The sequence below is a fragment of the Asterias rubens genome, chromosome 20 (assembly GCF_902459465.1).
Source record: "Asterias rubens chromosome 20, eAstRub1.3, whole genome shotgun sequence".
NCBI lineage: Eukaryota > Metazoa > Echinodermata > Asteroidea > Forcipulatida > Asteriidae > Asterias > Asterias rubens.
This window is the reverse complement of record NC_047081.1, coordinates 8665539-8691115: the sequence shown is the minus strand read 5'-3', so window position 1 is coordinate 8691115 and position 25577 is coordinate 8665539. Positions and strand designations below refer to the sequence as shown.

General features: G+C 37.3%; 1 protein-coding gene across 11 annotated transcripts in view; it reads right to left on the bottom strand.

The window, feature by feature from the left end:
* The window catches only part of LOC117303636 (calcium-activated potassium channel subunit alpha-1-like), a 97207-nt gene that overhangs the window by 62671 nt on the left and 8959 nt on the right, over positions 1-25577 (bottom strand). For 10 of the 11 annotated variants that reach the window (XM_033787852.1, XM_033787858.1, XM_033787859.1 and 7 more), the window contains exon 2: positions 12280-12341. In XM_033787852.1, the coding sequence (XP_033643743.1) occupies positions 12280-12341 (62 nt within the window). Of the gene's footprint in view, positions 1-5225; positions 5288-12279; positions 12342-25577 lie in introns of all 11 variants that reach the window. The other variant, XM_033787853.1, reaches the window with a different exon arrangement.

Genomic DNA, 25577 nt, shown 5'->3' with positions numbered 1-25577 from the left:
TCAGTAGCTCGATGCTGCTTTAAGGCACTGGACACGTTTGGCAATTGTCAACGACCAGTATTCTCACTTGGTGTATCCATACATAACAAACCTGTGAAAATTTGGACTCAATTGGTCATCAAAATTGCAAGGGAACAATGAGAGAAAAAACACCCATGTTGCACAAATTTGTGCTTTCAGCTGCCTATCAAAGAGTTGAGGCCCGAGAAGGCGAGAAATTATAACTCGTTCTCAACAACTAGGTTACTTCAGAGGCATTTTATAATATCAACAGCTCTTTACCAAGTAAGTTTGTTTTATGCTCGCAATTATGTTGAGTAATTACCAACAGTGTCCAGTGACTTTAGGTACTTTATTGAAGATTAACTGGTAACTTGGCTTGGTTTGATGGTGCTCAACGATTCTAACAAGTCCTGTTTATCTCAGTTATGGTTTCAGGTGACAAAGCTACTGACTTTCAGTTTGCATGGTATTTTTTTTTTTTTTTTTTTTTTTGCAATGAATACCTGTACATGAAATATCCTTGGTTGTTTTCCTGTTTAATCGAAACAGAAACAAAACATCCGTTGACATATTTGATCAGTGGGTTCGTCTTCAATGATGGACAAAAATCTAGTTTCGAGTGCTTCGTCAAAAGACACTGGACACTTTTGGTAATTGTCAAAGACTAGTCTTCCCACTTGGTGTATCTCAACATATGCACAAAATAACAAACTTGTGAAAATATGAGCTCAATTGGTCGTCGAAGTTGCAAGAGATTAATGGAAGAAAAAATGCCCTTGCTGCACAAGTTGTATGCTTTCAGATGCTTGATTTCGAGACCTCGAAATCTAACTCTAAAGTCTCAACATCAAATTCTTTCTCGAAAATTGTGTTACTTCAGAGGGAGCCGTTTCACACGATGTTTTATACTATCAACAGCTCTCTATTGCTTGTTACCAAGTGTGACTAGGGTGTTCGTAGCTTCGTGTGATAGGGTTTTTTTTTCTTCTATTATTATATCGCAACTTCGAGAACCAATTTAGTTCAAATTTTCACAGGTTTGTTATTTTGTGCATTTGTTGAGATACAACAAGTAAGAAGACTGGTCTTTCACAAACAATAGTGTCCAGTGCTTTTAACGACAGTCATTAATATCTGGAGTAGTTGCCATTCTATGATCTTACCTATAGTTTAAGTTTCCTGCTTAAACAGAATAATGATGTTTACAAAGTACTTCAAATATACATGTATCACATTACAGTCTCGATGCCTTATTCTACATCAAACACATCAGATCAAGGAAGTCATTCACATCTATACCATTCCACTCCTTCACTTTTCTCATAATGATTTGGCCAAATAATTTTTTTAAATGTTTTACGTACTCCATTTTTTTATTTTATTTTTCAAAATGGCTACCCAACTTCTTCTTTTTGGCTGAGATAATAAAAAATATTTAACTTTTTTCTGTGAAAAAAAGTACATAAATAAGGGGAAAAACTATCATTTAAAAAAAAAAAAAACCTAAAAAGGGGGCCTCTAAACAAGAAGCGGGTGAGGACGCTAAACAAGTTTTTGTTTTTATTTGGAATTATTCCAATTGGTTGCACTCAAAACTTAAAGATTTTACCTTCAATTGGATTGCATTTAAAAAACAAAAACAAAAAAACATGTTGTCCAGTTTTGTCATAGTATTGCCATGGCAACTGGTCAATGCTGATTTAGCAGAGCTGCGGACACATGTAAGAGCGTTCGTAAGAGACCATGTTTCTGTAATTTGGCTCTTAAGGCCAAGTGAAGCTCTCACAATGAAGGATAAAAATATGTCTTTGTCAACAATGCTCTAATTTTTGTCATATGCTAAAAACCCTTCTGGCCTAGTTCTACACAGACCATCAGCAAAGAGATCTTTTGTTAAAAAATATATTTATTTGTACTTAAAACTATTTCAAGGCATCTCAGCCTCCCTCAGACCCCTCCCCTCCCCCCCCCCCCCCCCCCCCCAATGACAAACAACAATAACCAGGATAACTCCCTAGGGGTTTAAGCTCAAGAACGAAATTTGTGCAAATTTGTCATTAAAAATGATACGTTTGTAACTCACTCTTAAAATGAATGGCAAATCAAACTTACTTGGGTAGGAGTACAACAGCTTTCGATAGTATAAAAGATTTTGAGATTCAGTTCACTTTGAAGTAATGCGGTTTAACGGACAAATTAATATGAAAAGTTTTATCCCCCAAAAATTGTTAAATCTGAAAAACGTTACTGTCGGAAATGTTTCTCAGATTGTCTATTCCAACAACTTCTTTAGTGGACGAATAATACACTTCATGACGCAAATGATGGTCGGTCAGACAAGGAAAACAAACAATGTTTTGACTTATTTTTATACTTGACTCTCCAAAATTGGTACTGAATACATTTATATGTCTGTCGAAAATCAGGGAGGGCATCCAGGGATGTCACCACTCACGCTAAATGGATTGTGTTTGTCCACCCATCTGTGGCGTGATCAGCGAAGCGTAAAATTAACTCCTGTGATCACAGGTATAGATCTCAACTGCAATATTCATAATGTGGCCACCAGACTATGTCTGATTGTCCCACATAACAATCCCCAGATGGTTCCTAAAGTAGTTTGTTTCATCTAACTGTATCTTCATAAAAATTAATAAAAAACGATTCGGGCTCGTATAAAGAGCAAACTGCACATTTGAATTTTGAAATCCTAAGCCATGCTCCGTAGCCCCTTCCCATCTTTTACAAAAGCAGCGCTCTTGAATGAAACACTGCAAGCTGACGAACAGGCCTTCAGCAGACTCTGTTTATGTAATGTCACTCAAGTGACTTAACCAGGCGCTTATAACTATATGTACAGAGACAACAGAATGCAACGAAGCAATCACGATAGCTCCCAAAGGATGCTTGTCAAGTCTAGCACTAATAACAATCAAATCCCATCACCAGGTCCTCAGAGACCCGGAGGTGTGGTAAGCTTGGGCGATATCACGATATTATCGAATATCGCGATATTAATTTGGAGACGATTTCGATATCGGATGGATTTGGTTTTAATCGAAATATCGATATATCGCAATATATCGCGATAATCGCGATATATCGCGATATTGATTAAATATCGGGATGTATTTGCTAGCTGAGACATCTTGCACCCCATAGGTTTGGAGTAAAACCAGACAAATAGGTCATTAGAACACCTCTCTTATGCTATGACTGTCTCTTCTACAACTTTCACTTGGAGTTTGAAGACTGATGATGTCAAATTTAATTAATCGCGATTATATCGAATATCGTGATATATTGTCGGCGATATATCGTGAATAAAATAAATCGATATCGCCCAAGCTTAAGGTGTGGCTAGCGTGGACTCGTACTCCTTCTGCGATGTTTACTTTGACATGCGTGAAAACAAGCCTCGTTAAAGGCACTAGACACGATTGGTAATTACTAAAACTAGTTGTTAGCACAAACAATTACTTTATATAGAATGAGCAATGGAGAGCTGTTGATGGTATAAAACATTGTGAGAAACAGCTCCCTCTGAAGTAACATAGTTTTTGAGAAAGAGGTAACTTCTCACTCAAATATCAAAAGGCTTCAGGCCTAAAGCTTTTCATTATGCCATCTGAAAGCACACAAATTTTTTCTTTCATTATTCTCTTGCAACTTCAATGAACAATTAATTCAAAATTTTCACAGATAAAAAAAAATATATATAAAAAAAAAAAAAATCAGGCAATTGAACAGCTTAAAAAGGATGGAAACAATTCATTTAAATTACATATAACAGCACAATAAAATTATTTAAAAAGACAAAACATGACAGATATTAAAATAGCGAAAAGTTCTTACATCAAAAACAGTATGTTATGATGCATTTATGTTGGGATACACCAAGTGAGAATACTTGTCATTCACAACTACCAAATGTGTCCAGACTGCCTTTAAACATGACAGGTTTGGTCCGCCACACACCTGCAGCAGAATACACAATCCTGTGCCTAACAGCTCTTCAGCATACAGATAGGAGAGAATGTGTATTGATTGAGAATTGCTTCTGTGCGCATCCTTACTAATGTCACTATATGTTTCTGTTGCTATGACTCCCACTACTATAATTACTGCATTTATTCGATTGATACACACAGTACGTTTCCATGCCAACTAGCTGTCAACCAGAAATGTAAAATTGTAAGACAATATTACTGATATCTGTGATGTAACAATAAATACCTAGTTCTGACTTCATGTTATTCTCCTTCAGTTTTCCCTCACGTTCACTCTGTTCATACTTTTAAGAACTCTCACTCTAATAGATGTTAGTTTTGCATCGGGGATAAAGAATATAATACATGTAATTCACTTACACCGATGTGTATTAAGCACCGTAAAACACTCGGTACTTTCCCCGAGTTCTGTGTAAAAACAAATCACAGGCAAATCACTCGGTTGGGATTCGAGCCCGCAGCCTTAGCATTGTTAGAGAAGATGTCTTACCACTCGACCACCAAGCAAGCCCAGTGGCTAAAGGCAGTTTGAATCCTATGAAAGTACCAAGTACACAGTGCTTAATACACATTGGAATGAGATTTACAAGAATAAATTCTCACTGTGTTACCACTTCTATTTAGCAAACTCTTACTCAAATCAAAATTTTATGGTAATTTTTCTCATTGTCCGAATTTGTCGTCGGTTAAAACGGTCTCTGTCAATGTCTCAAATACTCTACATGGCAATGTTAAATTTGGTTAGTAAAATGGCACACCAAAAACACATTCTGATAATGTACAAATGATAAAGTGCATCATGCAAGTTAGTTCTAAAATGCGCTTTTGTGGGGCCAGTTATAAATGCAAACCGTACACCTTCATGCAAATCATATTCCGTCTTGATTTAAAACAGGCAATTTTAAAAAGCAATCTACAAATCAGCAAAATTCAATCAAGCCAAGCAATCCTCTCGATTAGAGTCTACGAAAAAAGCACCAAGGACTGTGTCAATTTAATTTGATAGAAGGGTTAAAAAATCATACAAATTGTTATTGGCAAGCTAGCATTGCATGAAGCGAAAAAAAGCGGAAAAGAAAACACACACAGCAAATAAATATAGCCTGGATTCCATTACTGTTTAACTATCACTCAGCTTGATCCACTTTGGGGGTTATCAAGAGAAGGTAGACGACAGTAGTGGAATCCAGGCTACTAGCCAAGCACACTTACTGTCCAAACTGCATCAGGTATATAAAAAAGGAGCCCACGCTAATGATGAATACGATAGTAACCTAAAGGGGTGCACGCAGAAACAAAAGGGGGGGGCGAAGAAGTAGGGGGAAGGAGATTTCATAGTAACATGGGGAGACCGAAACAAACCACACACAGACAAGAATGCAGAGTTACATGGAAAGAATGGACAGGTGTTTTTATGCAAGAGAGAAAAGCAGGTGGGTGTGGAAGGAGGAAAATATTTGGGAAGGAAGAAAAGAAAGGAGGAGAAAACAAACAAAGAAAATACCATAAATAAGGACGTTAACACTAGATTTTACAAGCTCATCTTCTGCAGCGACTAAAAGCAATTCAGAACAACAAGCCATCGTCATCTGATAAGCAGCATAGTGCAAGGGATATTTGGGGCGCTAGGTTGCAACTTAGGACTAGTCCTAGGAGATATACAAATTGCATGGATAGTCCCAAGTTAGGACGAGTAACTGGTCCTAACTCGAGATAAGACTAGTCCTAACTCTTTGTGAAATCCACCCCTGGTCTCATAATCCAAACATTGTCCCACATTACTTTGCAGGGAAATACTGTATGTTAAAGCGCCTTGAGCGTCACGGAACACATTATAAGAAGCCACTATTACTATTACTATGTTAATGAGACAATGGTTGACCTGAGGTCTTTGTTTGAGTCTACTTCAGATGCATCCGGCTCTTACAAGACGTTGTCAATCTGGCAGTGAAACGCACCTTTTCCCTCTTAGCGTAGAAGAGGAAGTTCTATTCAAGTGATCTCTACTGAATTACTGCTAGCTTTATTATAGAAAGACGTTTCTCCCTATTCGATTTACAGACTTCTTAATGTCTGGATATTAGATCAAGAATACCGTGACCCAACTGTGCATATCATTTTATGGTTGTCAATCAATTATCCGAAGCAAAAAAACACCTACAATTGTCCACACTCATGCCTGGAATTTCATCTTTATAAGGGCGAGGCCATTTTCATTTTACAAAGGCATTTGCAAAAGGCATTTTCCTGGACCTCAAAATGTCTGGATATTAGATCAAGAATACCGTGACCCAACTGTGCATTCATTTTATGGTTGTCAATCAATTATCCGACTCAAAAAAACACCTACAATTGTCCACACTCATGCATGGAATTTCATCTTTAAGAGGGCGGGGCCATTTTCATTTTGCAAAAGGCATTTGCAAAAAGGCATTTTCCCGGACCTCAAAATGTCTGGATATTAGATCAAGAATACCGTGACCCAACTGTGCATATCATTTTATGGTTGTCAATCAATTATCCGACTCAAAAAAACACCTACAATTGTCCACACTCATGCATGGAATTTCATCTTTAAGAGGGCGGGGCCATTTTCATTTTGCAAAAGGCATTTGCAAAAAGGCATTTTCCCGGACGTCTTAATGTCTGGATATTAGATCAAGAATACCGTGACCCAACTGTGCATATCATTTTATGGTTGTCAATCAATTATCCGACTCAAAAAAACACCTACAATTGTCCACACTCATGCATGGAATTTCATCTTTAAGAGGGCGGGGCCATTTTCATTTTGCAAAAGGCATTTGCAAAAAGGCATTTTCCCGGACGTCTTAATGTCTGGATATTAGATCAAGAATACCGTGACCCAACTGTGCATATCATTTTATGGTTGTCAATCAATTATCCGACTCAAAAAAACACCTACAATTGTCCACACTCATGCATGGAATTTCATCTTTAAGAGGGCGGGGCCATTTTCATTTTGCAAAAGGCATTTGCAAAAAGGCATTTTCCCGGACGTCTTAATGTCTGGATATTAGATCAAGAATACCGTGACCCAACTGTGCATATCATTTTATGGTTGTCAATCAATTATCCGACTCAAAAAAACACCTACAATTGTCCACACTCATGCATGGAATTTCATCTTTAAGAGGGCGGGGCCATTTTCATTTTGCAAAAGGCATTTGCAAAAAGGCATTTTCCCGGACGTCTTAATGTCTGGATATTAGATCAAGAATACCGTGACCCAACTGTGCATATCATTTTATGGTTGTCAATCAATTATCCGACTCAAAAAAACACCTACAATTGTCCACACTCATGCATGGAATTTCATCTTTAAGAGGGCGGGGCCATTTTCATTTTGCAAAAGGCATTTGCAAAAAGGCATTTTCCCGGACGTCTTAATGTCTGGATATTAGATCAAGAATACCGTGACCCAACTGTGCATATCATTTATTGGTTGTCAATCAATTATCAGACTCCATAAAACACCTAAATTTATCCACACTCATGCATGGAATTTCATCTTTAAGAGGGCGAGGCCTTTTTTTAATTTTGTAAAGGGCAATCGCACAGGAAAATTCTAAAGTCTATGGGGAACTTTTGAAGAGGCACCAAGGACAATTAGACCAGGGGCAAACATAGGCCTCCATGGCCTAAAGCCAGTTTTACACCAGCAAATGAAGTTATCTGGGCCCTTTCTCCAACTTAAAGCCATTGTACCCTTTCGGTTCAGAAAAAAAATTAAAAGTTCACAGATTTACAAAATAACTTGCAGGGTTTACAGAAGGCAATGGTGAAAGACTTCTCTTGAAATATTATTCCATGAAATGCTTTACTTTTTGAGAAAACAGCAAAACAATATAAATTCTCGTTAACGAGAATTACGGATTTATTTTAAACACATGACATGACACCCGAAACGCGCGGAAACAAGGGTGGGTTTTTCCGTTGTTTTCTCCCGACTCCGATGGCCGATTGAGCCTAAATTTTCACAGGTTTGTTATTTGATATAGAAGTTGTGGTACACAAAGTGTGGGCCTTGGACAACACTGTTTACCGAAATGGTCCAATGGCTTTAACTCAAAAAGTTAGAAAACAATTGAAATAACGCTATGTCTGTGGATGAAGTTATCTGGGCCCTTTCTCCAACTTAACTCAAAAGGTTTGAAAACAATTGTAATAATGCTATGTCTGTGGATGAAGTTATCTGGGCCCTTTCTCCAACTTACCTCAAAAGGTTAGAAAACAATTGTAATAATGCTATGTCTGTGGATGAAGTTATCTGGGCCCTTTCTCCAACTTAACTCAAAAGGCTAGAAAACAATTGTAATAATACCTAAAGAGAGTTTCAGACACGAACATCAGGATGTGAACTTTGACACTGCGGTAAAATTGAAGGTACAGGTATAAATGAGAGTAGAAACAAGTTATGACAAATCATTTAGTTATTTTTTGTTTTGTTTATATTTGTTTGTAACTGCTGGGTACCTCTGAAAAACAGTGTTTCACTGAGAAAACCCATGACAAATTGACGTGACCATTGCATGTATGCAGTATAAATGACTTATTCATCCCATTTTCTACCCTCATATTTTTGTATACATCACACGTTCTGACACTTCCAGTTGATAAATGATGACTGTTTCGATACATCGTTATAACGCCCATCCAGTTGTATTAAACAAATGGTATTGCTTATTAAGCTAATAGCAATATTGTCATTATCTTCAAAAGAGAGAGATTGCACACTGAACGAGATCAATGTGTTCACTCAAGCTTGTTGAAACCGTCACGGTCCACTGAATGCTTTAACTCCAGCAAGGCATGAACAGGGCAAAATTACATCGCACCATTGCGGGAATTCTGCACTTGTGATCACCATAATACTTGGCTAACAGGGAAAGCGCAGAATTTCTGCACTAGCTTTGTATTGTATGCAAAGAATGCCTATAGCAACGAGGAGTACTATCTATTAAGGCATGAATAGGGCGAAATTACACAGCTCCACGCCACCGCAGAATTCTGCGCTTGCCATCACCATCATTCTTCGCTTACGGGGAAGCGAAGAATTTTTGCGCTAGCTGTGTATGCTAAGAATGCCTGTAGCAACGAGGAGTACGCATACATGTAGTTACTCTGAAGGAATTGAAAATTAATTAATCAAAACCAGTCTATTTGTATTCAGTCAATGTTTGCAGCGAGTGTCAAGAAACAATCAACTCCCAAGAGATGTTTTCTCGATACATTGTACTTTAGACTCGGCATGTCTCGTTTAAAGGCACTGGACACATTTGGTAATTGTCAAAGACCAGTGTTCTCACTTGGTGCATCCCAACATATAAAGAAAATAACAGGCCTGCGAAATTGTGGGCTCAATTTGCATCAAATTTGCAAGAGAAAAATAGTGTGCTTTCAGATGCCTAATAAAGGCTTCAGCTGAAGCCTTTTATTATTTGAATGAGAAATTACCTCTTTCTCAAAAGCTACATTACTTCAGAGGGAGTCGTTTCCCACAATGTTTTATCCTTTCAACAGCTCTCCATTGCTCATTAAAGCCATTATACACTTTCGGTAAACAGTATTGTCCAAGTCCCACACTTCGTGTATCACAACTTATATATAAAATAACAATCCTGTGGAAATTTAGGCTCAATCGGACATCGGAGTCGGGAGAAAATAACGGGAAAACCCACTCCTGTTTTCGCGCGTTTCGCCGTGTCATGACATGTGTTTATAACAAATCCGTAATTCTCGCTAACGAGAATTTATATTGTTATGCCGTTTTTTCAAAAAGTAAAGCATTTCATGGACTAATATTTCAAGAGAAGTCTTTCACCATTACCTTCTGTAAACCTTGTAAATTATTTGTAAATCGGTGAACTTTTTTTTTCTTCTTCTGTACCGAAAGGGTCCAATGGCTTTAATACCAAGTAAGTTTTTATGCTAACAATTATTTTGAGTAATTACCAATACAGTCGTGTATGCTTCGTTTTTGAAAGGGCAAGGACACCAAGGCATTTTCTCCTTGGTAAATGGCACCCTATGATGAAATTGTAAATTTCTACTGGAACATTTCAAGAGCACCAAGGCAATAATAAATAAGGGGCATGGAGGCAATTGCCTTCGTTTGCCACCATTAAGTATCAGGCCTGCCGATAGCGTCCAGTGCCTTTAATGTGAAAGTTAAATTTATTACTTGTATCATCTTACTCATGATGAGAATGGCAAACAGAGCAGGAATCAACATGCTCTGATAGAGATGATGATATCAGCGTGGCCTCGATGTATTCACGAGTCTTTCCGACGGGTTTCATTTACCGCGTTATTTCCTTTAGTGAAATTACAACTGTGTTGGAGACTTGTCAACATTGGATTGGCTAGAGTTACTGGAGGACAAGTAGTTCCAGGGAAGCAATCAAATAGACATTGGACTCCTCCTCGATAGAAACTTGACTCCTCGAATATATTATTATCTTGAACTTCAAATTAAGTTTAAACAAAGTTTGACATTTCAATTTGCGATATCGGTTGAAGTTTCAATTTGAAATTATGGAAAAATATGACTTCATGATGTCTACTACAGATTTATGGAGCCAATCTCATCTTTAAAGGCAGTGGACACTATTGGTAATTGTCAAAGACTAGCCTTAACAGTTGGTGTATCTCAACATATGCATAAAATAACAAACCTGTGAAAATTTGAGCTCAATCGGTCATCGAACTTGCGAGATAATAATGAAAAGAAAAAATACCCTTGTCACACGAATTTGTGTGCGTTTAGATAGTTGATTTCGAGACCTCAAGTTCTAAACTTGAGGTCTTGAAATCAAATTCGTGGAAAATTACTTCTTTCCCACAAACTATGCCACTTCAGGGGGAGCCATTTCTCACAATGTTTTATACCATCAACCTCTCCCCATTACTAGTCAACAAGAAAGGTTTTACGCTAATAACTTTATTGAGTAAACCGATAGTGTCCACTGCCTTAAAACAGAAATCAGAGGACGGTCATCGGTTCGAATTTGGGGGAAAAATTCACAAGAGTGCAGGACTTGTAGCTTAAAACTTTCTCAGAGTATTTGATTCATCTTCAAAGTTTCCCATTTGAGCTGGGTTTTTTTTTAACAAGATCTAAGAGAAGATTGATCTCTTTTTTAATACTGACAATCAATACTCAACCGACTTTAGCGGTATGTATTTATCAGTTTAAATTAAAAATGCACTGAGGTGTTATAATTCAAAAACACAAGACCGCCAGACTTGTATGGTCATGAGTTTACTGACCCGATGTGAGAAACACTGGCCCCGGGCCAGCGGTCCCGTGTTAATTTTGAGCCAGCCTACGACTACACAATACTTTTATTTGAACTATTCTTGCATCAATGATAAGTACATTATGACTACGGTCATACGATAATACGCAAACCATCTACAGCCATTCTTGGCTATTAAATATCCCAGATTTATAGTTAAAATGATCAACGAAGCAGTTATGGACCACTCCCTAAAGTGCCCTCCGATTTCGTTTTAAAAATAATAAAAATGTAGTTCATATGATTTCAGAGCACATGGATGCACATGACTGGCTTGAAGACTGACATCAAGCCCCATGACGGAAGGGAGATTTCCAGCTGAGAAAAAAACTGAGGAGGTAGCAGGGGTATCAAGGCGGTACAGATGACACCTTTCGGCTAACACCTCCTGCTAAGACTTTGTGAAGGATGCTCAAAAAGGACCAATATGTCTGCTGCCGCCAGCGCCTTAAAAGTCACCTACTGCTACATTTTACAACCATGCTAAAATTAAGCAAGGGACCTTTGTTAAATTGCTGTCGTGTGAATAGCACTTAAAGAACAAGTCAGAGCAGCTATCTCCATTGGTATAGTCTGGTAGAAGCTAAGCTGTAATCAATAGGAGAAAAAGGGATATACAAGGAGAATCGGGGCACGGGAAATTATATCACCCATTCAGGACAAGTAGAATCGGGGGCAAAGGGAAATTGTATCGCCCATTAACGATTTTTAAAAGCATTTTCTACCAAATAATAACCATGGGCAAAATTACACCAGTACACATGCGGCATGCAATGCAAAAAAAAAATCTAAATTAAAAGCTCATGGCTCTACACAAATATATGCAAACGATGATCATAGTATGCAATGAAAAGGAAAACAAAAACAGGCATATATGTAAATACGGCTCACTTTCACCAGCAATGAAAAATGTTGAACCCGCAAATTTCCATAAGAAAACTTACCTAGCAGTATCAACGATGTAAATGCCAACTGATCCCATACTAAGACTGAAATATATCAAAACCTAGAGAAGGTATTGTGTAATGAAACACCCATACAGATGATTCAGTGAAGCAGCATTGAGAAATAAAAGTGATAAATGAGGAGAAGAAAGAAAAAAAACAATCGATGATGATAATATTCATTTTAATAGATGTAATTTATGAAACAAGAGTACCATTATAAGTTCTACAGCCTGTACATTATGTATGGCACGTCTGCACTGAACTCTCTCAAAATAACATTACATATATTGTTTAAATAAGATGTAAACAGAGTAAGGGATGAACTTTCCGCGAATATATGAGATTTCCCGATAAAGGTCTCATGGGTTTGGTATTCTAGCTTTGGAACCCTCCAGGGCTGTTTACAATTCAGGAGTTTTACAGACTCTGTGCGTCACCAGAAATATAAAACCACAGGTTTGGCGGCGACGACGACGTGAATAATATCTTTCTCAATTTATACTTCTCTCAAGAAAATCTGAAGGCTCAGGGAGAGATTTTGAGAAAATCTTTTCATCGGGAAGACTCCCAAGAAATCACATACCTGGGGTGGATTTCACAAAGAGTTAAGACTAGTCTTATCTCGAGTTAGTAAGGACGAGTTACTTGACCTAACTTAGGACTAGCCTTAAGTTTTTAATACCTCATAGGACTAGTCCTAACTCTTTGTGAAAGCGATCCCTGGGCCCAAATTTTATAAAAGCCTGGAAGCACAAAATCTTGCTAACCACAGACAAATGCAGCTCAGCAGAAACAGGTTACCAGCTAACATTTCATAAGGTTTATATTGTTGCCACAGATGCCCATCTCATTTCTTTTCAAAAAGAAATTTGCTGAGTAGCATCTTTGCTAATCAGCTTTTCCAGATCGGGCCCTAGTTATACATACATTGTTATAAACTTATTATTTGTCTTCACAGATCTGTTTAATGTTTGTGTTTCGTGTTGTACAAAAAATACCAAAAACCTTAAAAACAAGATATGCATACAAATGATAATGAGTAAGAGAGAGAAAAAAAAGTTTAATTAAAACGTTTGAACTGTTTTAATTTGAACAAGCACTGAAAATAAATCCTATTTGCACTACAATGTATGTAACCCTAGGCAGCCATGTTACACTAAACAAACGCAGTCTATCTCCCTGTTGAAAATATGTGTAGCATTGTTTTTTAATAATGTTTAATTAAAGGAACATTACAAAATTGATTTTGCTAACAAAACATTTGCTGGCAGTGTACTGTACGCACTTTATGTAATCCACAATATGCATACATACATGTGTAAACTGAAAAACCTTTAGAAGTTTGAGATAGATCGGCCATCTGGGTCACAAGAAAATGGTGAAAAACAAATAACATGTTTTGCATGACATCAATGCCAAAAAAATTAACGCTCAATGAGCAATAAACTCCAAATGCAAAATTTTATTATTGTTTTTTTCTCATCAAATAGGTTTGACATTTCAGACAGAAATATTTCAAGGGATGGTTTCTACTATCCTCATCAATAGACCGTGTAATTTGATTGTAAATCGGTGATCTTCAAGATTTTTTATTCTTACTAATTCTGTAAAATGTTCCTTTAAACACCACTTCAATTCCTACGTTTCAACAAACATTTTTGCCTACTTCTGTATGTTTCCTCACAGATCAATAAAACGTGTTTACTCAATAAATACTGGGAGTGGAGAAAATGCTAATAATATCTGTGTATCAGTAAACCTTTTCTCTTGCATAGTAGAGCATTATGCTACACGAAATGTTCCAGGTGCTACTCAAAAATTAATTCACTAGTCAGTAAATCTGTTTGGCATTCAATGTGCACCCTGGTTCAGTATAAATTTGTTGCTCCACAAAAAATTGCTGGACGAAGTCGTTTCCTGCAGATACTGTTTTTTGGGAGGGTGTTAGGTTTCAGTAGTTATGTTTGAACAAATGCAGAGCTCCCAGTAGACTGTAGACTAAAATACAGTGGTCTACTTGTACCTTAAACAGTGGCCTGCAGACCAGACGCCAGTTAAAAGATTCGAGGACAGGTCACATTTCTTTCAATTAATTTTTTTCCAGTTTTGCGCCATGAGCATCTTTTGTGATGGATACCAGCGTATTTTTAATATTCATATAATTATTATTATTATTATTATTATTATTTTGTGCCACTGCTACATGTACCTAAACTACTAAATTTGTTCGAAATGTAAGGCCCACAGTTTTGTAAAAGGGACCACTGAAAAAGCTGACAGACTCTAAGGTAAATAAGCTTAATACTGGTCCCCCTGGTCAGTCAAGGGTCACTTTGGCACTACTGCGCTTTGGGCTCACCATTGGAGATTTTAAGAGAAAACCCCCATATGGTGTATTATGTAATTTGTATTTATGTTATTCTACTCTATTGGTGTAAAGCCAACAGTTTTGAAAAGGGGAACATTGAAAAAGCTGGCGGACTACTTATTAAAACATTAGCTAACTGTTCCCCTGGCTAGTCGACTGGTCCCTTTCGCTAGACATTGAAAATAAGAGGCAGATGACCCTGCCATATGGTATAAATTTGCATAATGTTATTCTACTCTATTGCTGTATAGGATGTAAACGATGATGTTGCAATTTTCAATAACATATTCCTCCTTTGTTCTCTCACGCTAAAATCAAATCGCTTGTAGCAGCAAGGGATGCTACTTAGAATCTAGACTTGTGGACAAGTCGTTAATGGTTCCACGCGGCGAGACAGTCGAATTGTGGCGGTGCTCTCGCGCGAACTGCTGGTTGCCTGACTTCTACTTCCCATTAACTGGGACAGTAGTCGTGAGAGTAGTCGCCTCCCGGACCAGCAGTCTCGCAAGAGTACCGCGGGAATCGCAGGGAGAGTCGGAACACTATCACCGCGACAGACCCCGCATTTAACGACTTGTCCACAAGTCTAATTGGAATCCAGCTAAACAAACATCATTGTCATTTTTCATGTACATAAACTTGTAAATGATTGTATTGTATTATTCATGCAGCCTTGGAAACTCTTTCATATCAATATATAAAGAGCGTTACAAGTTTTTGCTATATTATTTTTTTTTAACACTGTCTTTAAAGATTAATTTTTAAAATGCCATTTTCATGGCAATTGTACGCAACTGTCACAACATGAAACTGAAAGTAGGAATGGTGAACCACATTAACTTTAATGTGGTTCCTGCATGCAAATACATGTACTGAAAACTTGTTCTCATACGATACTACATGTTACTGTATAATGTAAAAAATAGTTCTTGGATTATTTGCATATGTACACATAAAATAATAATAACAGAGACTTGGAATGCGCCACGTCTGTCACATAGTGAAACTTCTGGCACAGGGAACTCTACAACGAAACTGACATCTGCGTACTATTGTACAAATAAACAGAAGATTATAAACTTGTTCTTATCAATGCTACACGGTACTCGGTTCCTTGATGTCATTTACAGGCTAGTTTAGTCGCACATACTAATAGCCACGCAGCCAAGTGCAATGGACATGTGTTACAACCTCTGGTGTTTTTGATCAATCAGAGTGGGGGTTCAAGTCCCAGTCTTGACACTTCAGGGCCCAATTATTTCATAAAGCCTGTAAGCACGGAAATTTGCTTAGCGTGAAATTTCTTCCTTAATAAAAACAGGATTACCAACCAAATTTACAATAAGTTATGCGATGCAATAATTAAATTGTCTCTTAAATTCATTTATTTATTTATTTATTTATTTATTTCAACATCTTTATTGAGTCATACCTCTACCACTTTCAGGGCCTTGGTATACATGTATGTACCTCCCTTTAATTTGATCACTAATAAGTATGAGAGACAACAACAGAACAAAAGCACCTTGAACTAATTTCAATAAAATTTCCCATTGTGTTGATGTGACGATCTGCCCGGATCAATCAATTACAATTGAGAAATGGACAGGTGTTCTTTTGTTTCTTAAGAAACAGGTTATTAATCAGTCTGCCAACACAATAGAAGGGTGTCACCAAAACCACATAAAACGCTTCAACGATAATGACTGGACTCAAAATGACCGCTGTGAATATTTATTTGATATGAGTGTAAAGTGTTAGGCTGTGTCCGAAACGGCGACTTCGGCTCAAGCTATGTACGGCTAGATCAGCGCGTCTGCCAGTGGTAAAGAATATAGGCTGACGCGCGATCTAGCCGTAGCTATACGTTTCCGACACGGCCTAATCCGAGATAAACAATGTCATTCATAAAACAGGGAGCATTAGAGCCCAATTTCGTAGAGCTGCTTTTTAAGCACAAACAGTCTAAGATTGCACTAACCAGAATTAGGTTACCAGCCAAAATACCGTTGTCACGTGCACATGTGTGAGTGGTATCCTGCTTAATTCTGCTAAGCAGAAAATTGTTGAGCAATATTTATTTATTTATTTTTTTTATTTTTTTTTTTTATTAAGTTGCATGTACTGTATATATGGGTCAAGTGGTGGTGTGCACCCAATGCCGTTTCAATTGAAATATGTTTTTACAATAAACTGCATCTACAGTTAAAAACAGTTAAAACTAAAGATAAATGACATGGGACCAGTTGCTCTTTTATCGGGTACCTGAGAAGGGGCGCATAGAGTGGACCAGACACAGGCCTGACACATTTTAATGAACACATTCTGGGAGGAAATTCACCCCTGGGAACGAGGTTGGAAGGGGGGGGATATCACATTCCTCAAACACATAAATTTGTACCAGTACATTGTACTATCAAAACTAAACTAAATGATTGCATTGCAATAAGCCTTTTTGAGGTATGGCGGACGTGATACGCGCGCGTCACACGCCGCGACTGATGCCACGCTCACCATGTTAGTGGTCATTAGGTTTACGTGTAAACGCCGTGTCGCCCAAAAATGCGCACCTCACTGAATAACATACGTTCTATTTCTATGGTCAATACGTTCTATTTGTATGGTCAATACGCACAAATTTACCACAACTTTACAGTGTTGTAGCATTGTGTCCGCCATACCTCAAACAGGCTTATTGTCTAACCTTCGCTGCAGTTTTCTCTTAATAGTCTGCCTTAATACATAGTGCTAGGCGTGGTCTTTTAATTAAATCTACCTAGTACGAGGCCTACTGGGTACAGAACACTAGCTGGTAACGCAATATTGGACCTCAATCTACGTGCTGTTTAAACCTTGGAGACTATAGATACATGTGCTGGGTTGGCTGATGATGTACACAATGTATCTGTGTATGCCGTTTACTTACTTATCTGTACAGCAAACATTGTTTGAATGTGATCACATGATTAAAAACGACTGTTTTGACGAGACTAAAACGTTAAACAATGAGAATAACCAGTAGTGGCGTATCCAGATATTCTCATTGGGGAATTCATGCTGTTATTAAAGGTAACAAATCATTCAATTTTTTCCAAGCTCGTTTGGGGACAGGGGCAAGAGGGGGGTCAAAGGTTCTGAACAAATAAAAAACAGCGTCCCTCACCCCCCCCCCCCCTGCCACTGAGAACAACAGACCTGGGCAAAGAGTGTCGAAGTTAAAGGAAAATGTTGCCTTAAACCGGTCGACTTGGTCTTCGAAAAGCGTTTGTAACTGTTTTTTATAAATGCATATGGGTAGAAAGATGTTGTAAAAGTATACAATGAACCACACAAGTTTGCCTCGAAATTGCGTGGTTTACTTCACATTTCAGCTTAAAGTTTGCCTTCATGCGCCTGCGACTATCCAGAGTCTTTGGTTATGAAAATAGTTGTGACTTATTGTCAAAGTCGTGACTAACTGAAACACCGAGGTACAATGAAACTGGGCGGATACAGTCTGGGATACAGTCTTGAATTTAACTGGTAGCCCAGGCCTACAACCGTTGTGACCTAAAATAGTACTGTTTATAAACTAAAAAGCTCACTTTTAAAAAAGTGATTTTTTTTTTGTCAACGCTTCTTTAAAATTCCTAGGTGGATTAAACTTCACTCTTCCAAAAAGCCATTATTACTTATTCAACTGCGCATTCATGCATAATTGGCTTGTTGAAAGCAAGTTGTATCCTAAGTGACAGAGAGGATCTATGGGTGGATAATGCTTTCTGCTTGAATGTATCATTTCATTGCGCACTAATGCTTCTGAATGTGAACGATAAACTTCATGACCCTTTTGTGTGTCTGATGACAGATGTTATGTACCTAAATCCCACATGGATAATATCAAAGATAATTTAAAGTACAAGGTACCTGCTAAGCACAAGGAAAATCTTGCTTAGCAGAAACAGGTTACCAGCGAACATTCTAACAAATTTGTATTGTTGCGACTGGTGCCCCACTCATTTCTGGCTTAGCAAAGAAATTTGTTTTATGAGCATTATGAAATTGGGACACGTACAGACCATGGCACAATTTTATAGAGCTGCTTTAAAAGCAGAAAATATTGCTTAAAAATTGTCTGCTTAGCAGGAGTGGACAGTATACCAGTCACAAAGTGTATATGTGACATTGTAGTTTGGCTGGTAAACCATATTTTTGTAAGCACAGTTTTGTTGGACATGCTGAGCTGCTTTTTGTGCTTAAAGCAGCTCTATGAAATTGGACCCATGCTACACACATGGGATACAGACCGTGTCATCATCTTCTACATAAGTCATGATCTTGAACATTCCCAGGGAAATTCCTAATTCACTAACCATGTGTAAATTTTTGACTACATTTTGTATGATACCCACATAAAATCAATAAAGGTAAATAATTTTTAAAGAATTGTGATGTGACATGCTCCTTTCCTCAAATGAAAGTTTTAAAATTGAAGGGCGCAATTTCCGCCAAATAAATGTAACACTGAACTTTTCCTTTCACTGTGCATGAAAAGCTTTCGGAGCGCCACGGCAGCTCGGGGCTGTATACTCCCTAATGGGAGCTGAGAAAGATTAAAGGGATGTTTATTGGCCCAATGACCAGGGCACTAATGTAAAGCGCATTGATACGGTTTATTGTGAAATGCGCTATATAAGAATTTGTTATTATTATTATTATTATTATTATGGTCCCTCAGGACTTGAACTTTTCTCTTGAAGGGGAAATTTTCCTTTGGTAAGTGGCACTTCAATGGAGAAAATGTAAGTTTGTAGTGAAACCTTTTAGAGGGAAATACAGCAAAAGCACAGGGCAGCACATTTGTTTGTGTCACAGGTTGTGTAATTTTCTGTAGTACCATACGATATGTATTCATATAGCAGTTAAAAAAGTAAACCATTGCTTAAAGACAGTGTACACTATTGGTTTGTCAAAGATCAGTCTTCTCACTTGGTGTATCTCAACATATGCATAAAATAACAAACCTGTGAAAATTTGAGCTCGATCGGTCGTCGGAGTTGCAAGATAACTTTGTCACACGAAGTTGTTTGCGTTTAGAAGGTTGATTTCGAGACCTCAAGTTCTCTTGAGGTCTCGAAATCAAATTCGTTGAATATTACTCCTTTCTCCAAAACTAGGTCACTTCAGAGGGAGCTATTTCTCACAATGTTTTATACCATCAACCTCTCCCCATTACTCGTTACAAAGTAAGGTTTAATGCCAATAATTATTTTGAGTAATTACCAATAGTTTCCACTGCCTTTAAAAAGATGCACATATTCAACATTTAATTCATGCATTTCTGTATAATATGTTACTCTGTACATAAGTATCTTGTATTGTATTCTGTTGTGTTTTTCTCGAGAGTGCATAGGGACATGTTTAATTACTATATGAAATATGCGCTATCTATACAAATTGTTGATTATAATTTACAATGCTACATGAAGCAAAATGTTATTGTAAACTTGTATTTGAACCACGCAGACGACACCACAGCAAAGCACGGTAGGGCACCACAGCAATTGATGTGGGTACCGTTACGTTGTCTTTCGAGGCCTGAGCACTGAGGCATCTAGGCTTGGTGGTGTCACAGGTTCTGTAATCATTTGCTACGATATCGGCATCATAACATGTACCAGCACATAAGTACATGTACCAGTTCACATAAACAGAACCCACATTCCAAAAGAGTTGACGTACATTAGATCCCCAATCATTACAATAATTTCATTACTGAATTATTATGAGCGATTAAAGGCAGTGGACACTATTGGTAATTACTCAAAATAATTATTAGCATAAAACCTTTCTTGGTGTCGAGTAATGGGGAGAGGTTGATGTGGAAAAAAATTGTGAGAAACGGCTCCCTCTGAAGTGCCATAGTTTTCGAGAAAGAAGTAATTTTCCACGAATTTGATTTTGAGACCTCGGATTTAGAACTTGAGGTCTCAAAATCAACCATCTAAACACACACAACTTCGTGTGACAATGGTGTTTTTTTCTTTCATTATTATCTCGCAACTTCAATGACCGATTGAGCTCAAATTTTCACAGGTTAGTTATTTTATGCATGTGTTGAGATACACCAACTGTGAAGGCTAGTCTTTGACAATTACCAATAGTGTCCACTGCCTTTAAATTATTGGACTGCTTAAAATGAACTTTGCAAAACAAATGTCTTCGCAACTTCATGAGATCCTTAGGCTTACGTTTTAATTTTGGTTAGTGTTTGTATTTTAGCGCCATGAGCACTTCGTTGGATTTGTGCGCTTTATAAGTTTTCATTACTATTGTAATTATTATTATTATTATCCTAATAATGCATTTACCGTTATGAGTCTTGTGGATTAATTTGAAGTAATATTTTCTTAAGAGAGTCTCTGAAAAGATTCCAAATGTAAAGCCAATGTTCATCGGATTTTATTTTCTAAGGGCCGCATGAGGTCCCAGGAATCCTTTTTAATTTACAAAGGGGTCTGACTCACTGGGACATATTGTGTTGAATCTTGAAAGGGGCTTAATTCAAAGGCAAGGGCAACAAAGTCAATTGCCTCGCTCACATCACCTTAATAGGCCTGGAGTTTCATCCTCTGAGAGAGCAGGGCCATTTTCATCTTTGGAGGGCACTTCCATTGGAATATCTTAAAGTCCACGGGAAACTTTTGAAGGGCCACCAAAAAATAAACGGCCAACCAAGACAAGGGGCAACGGAGGATATGGTCTCCATGGTCTACGTGTAATTCCAGCCCCGTGCCTGGATGAGTCTGGAGTGCATGATTCTAAAGGAGTCCTAAATGTATACTTATCTCTCATGATAAAAAGTTTGACTAGTTTTAAATACATATCAATATAAACCACAAGGGAAACTGACTGGGTAAATTTGTAAATGACTGGGTAAATTAGTCAATTCTTTGTTCAACGCCAAAAATAGTTTTAAATACATCAAAAACATGTACATAATGCACTATGCAAAAGAGACATACATGTATGTACTATGTAGAGTACATATTAATTATAATGGAAACATTCTTCAAAATTTATTTGATAAGGTCATTGTTTATTGGAAGTGACTTAAGAAAGGAAACAATTCCCCATCGCAGAAAACTTGAGAGGATGAACAGCACTGGCGTACAAATAATGCACAGAAAACTATTTGTGTCCCATCCCCATGTCTGAAACTTACATACACCAGTAGCCCGGTGGCGTACATTGTTATAGTACATACAAATATTGAGTGGCTCAGAGTGGAATGGGAGGAATATTATCGCAAGGTAAAATTTGGACTGTTCCATTTCACGAGGCGAAGCCGCGGCGCTGTACTGCTCAAAAACATTTGGAACAAGGATGATCCTAACTGTTGAATGGGAAATGCTATTCCCCATGGGCGAATAGGTCTTTTTGATCGCTGGTGCGGATGGGAGTAATAGTGAATGTCACGTGAAGTAAGTTCCACCAATCAAATGACAAGGATCTGTATGTCAGTTATATAATAAAAACTAATATGGGCTAGTAAACAACAATTCTCAACTTGTCCTATGCTGTGGGCTACCAAAAACTATTCTTCTGTTTGTTTATTAGGATCAATAATTCTTCCCTTTCAGATGTGAATTACAATTTTCCAAAAGTGATAAGAAGACGAGTAACTTCATTTTTAAAACCAATTCTCTGGTTGCAATCCTCTACACTCAATCAGAAAGTTGTGGCCAAATTTACGAATTAATCTTAAGTACATGGACTGTCATCCACCCCCATGACTTACCAAATAATGACAAGATGGCCACATGTGTCAATTTAATGATAACTTCAGTACGTCAATTCAAACTGACCACCCCCCCCCCCCCCCCCTAAACAAACAAGTGACTGGACTGATTGATTCGGGAACGAAGAGAGCAAACAACGATGTCCAATTCAATCATTTAAACTTAATAAAAAATTTCCTTTGGGGAAATGTGTTTTATTGTTACTTCCAAGATTGCATTGCTAGACAGGGAAGGATTTCGTCAACAATTTGTGCACAGCAAAACTGCTTAGCAAATTTTTTTGTATGTATAGCAAAATCTAAATTTTGCATTGCAAATTAAAACAATGCTTAAATTGCAGATCTTTACGTAAATTTGCAAAACGGGCTCAAAGCAGATGTCTGACCACTAGACCACTGAGCTATTGTAGCCCGGTAGCTAGAGGTAGTTCAATCCTATGTCTTAGCTCAAAGTACTCCAATAATTTTATAGATCATCTATTTTAATAATATTTTTTTTTTAATCAGGGACAAAGAATATTAATTTTGGTTTTACCAATAAATACATTGATGTGTGTTAGCACTGTATTATACTTTGCCAAGCTCTATAAGGGTGTCTGTGAAAATCAAAATCAAAGGCAGATTACTTGGATGGGATTCAAACCCACGACCTTTGCAGTTCAACATGTTCTAGAGCAGTGTCTTACCAACTAGACCACAGATTGCCCGGTAGCTAAGGGCAGTTTGAATCCTATATTTTAGCAGCAGGTGCCGCAATGATGGAAATTTGCATCGGGGGATCAAGAATATTCATTTTGGTTTGACCCATTATCTGTGATGTACACGTACATTTGTACAACAAGTGTATGCAGAGTCATTAACTGAATTGCATGGGTTATTAAAGACACTGGACACTATTGGTAATTGTCAAAGACTAGCCTTCACTGTTGGTGTATCTCAACATATATGCATCAAATAACAAACCTGTGAAACTTTGAGCTCAATCAGTCGTCGAAGTTGCGAGATAATAATGAAAGAAAAAACACCCTTGTCACACGAAGTTGTGTACTCTCTGATGCTTGATTTCGAGACCTCAAGTTCTAAGCTTGAGGTCTCAAAATCAAATTCGTGGAAAATTACTTCTTTCTCGAAAACTACTCCACTTCAGAGGAAGCCGTTTCTCGAAATGTTTTATACTATCAACCTCTTCCCATTAATTGTTACTAAGTAAGGTTTTATGACAATAATTATTTTGACCAATTACCAATAGTGTCCACTGCCTTTAATAGTTAGTGTTTGAGGCCATACTGTTTCCCCAGCAGCTGCCTAGATGAGCTGGATTTTGTTTGTATTTTAATTTTTTTTAATAACAGTAATGGGCACATCAATCTCAGACTATAAAGATTTAGTAGCGGACTTTGAAAGTGTTCATTGAAACTTGAAAGGTCAAAGATTTTAATTGAGTAATGGAAAAAATCAACTTTGTGAATGAACTGACTGCATGCATGAAATAAATAACGTCATTTGAGTAATAAATATTTATAGTACCTCACAGCACTACCAGCATAATTCTACGTTATTCAGCAATATGTTTTGATACAAGGTTAAATACCACTGACTTGAATTGACAAGGACACACATTTATATCCCATTGAACTTCAACATAACTCTATAAAAACTATCAAATGAGTCACCTAGAAGTGTATATTTAAAAAAATAATGTCAAAATCTAAGATCTGTGGCAATTGTCCACCAAAGTTTTACACATTTCAACTGACTAGCAATAGCAGCACCAGATAACTTGTCATTTAAAGGAACACGTTGCCTTGGATCAGTCGAGTTGGTCTTTAAAAAGCGTTTGTAACCGTTTGTTAAAGAATGCATAATGGTTAGAAAGATGTTTTAAAAGTAGAATACAATGATCCACACAAATAAGCCTATGCCTCGAAATTGCGTGGTTTTCCTTTTACTTTACGAACTAATGCGGTCGGCCATTTATGGGAGTCAAAGATTTGACTCCCATAAATGGCTGACCGTGTTTGTCGACGAGGTGAACGTAAAACCACGCAATTTCGAGTGATACTTGTGTGGATCATTATATTCTACTTTAAAAATATCTTATCTATCCTTATGCATTTTATAACAAACGGTTTCAAACACTTTTTTAAAGACCAACGCGTCCGATCCAATGTAATGTGTTCCTTTAACTAGACCACCAGCTTTTTCACCAATAATTATATTAGGTAGTGGTCTACAATGTATGTATAGCTATTAAGCAAAATGCTGCAAAGTGTCTCAGACGCAACTAAAAAAAATGAGAGTTGTTACTTAATATTATATAAAATATTTAGTGTGCGCAAACAAAATTCAGTCGAAATATTTTGCTTCCCAAAATTCATGGACACAACCAATTGCACATTTTGTATGTTTTGTATCGATGCAGAAAATGAATAAAAAAGAAAACTCCAAACTGTAAAATTTTATTATTTTCTCATAAAATATGACATTTCTTACCAATGCTGTGATGTTACCTTAGACACTGGACACATTTGGTAATTGTCAAAGAACAGTCTTCTCACTTGGTGTAGGCCTGTCTCAACATTATGCACAAATTAACAAACCGGTGAAAATTTGAACTCAATTGGTCGTCGAAGTTGCAAGACAATAATGGAAGGAAAAACACCCTTGCCCGACGAAGTTGTGTGCTTTCAGATGCTTGATTTCGAGACCTCAAAATCTACTTGGAAGTCAAATTCAAATATTCTAGTGGAAAATTACTTCTTTTTCGAAAACCACATTACTTTAGAGGGAGCCCTTTCTCACATTACCAACAGCTCTCCATTAATCGTTAACGAGTAAGTTTTTATGCTTACAACTATTTTAAGTACCTACCAATAGTGTCCAGTGCCTTTAAACTATTACTTGTCAAAACCTCATAACTGTGTTTAACATCATCATGCTCAATAGTGCAATTAAAAACCTTGTACAAACTACATCACCTTCTGAGGACTCATTAATCCTCGAGCAAACAAGCAAACCATTTATTAATGTTTGTTGAGAGGTACTTATAAGCCAAGGATTGACAAAAGAAAAACTATCGTTGCGTATATTTTGTATCTTCTTTTGATTTAAAGGGAATGTGGAGCGATAAACAATAAGACTATGTCA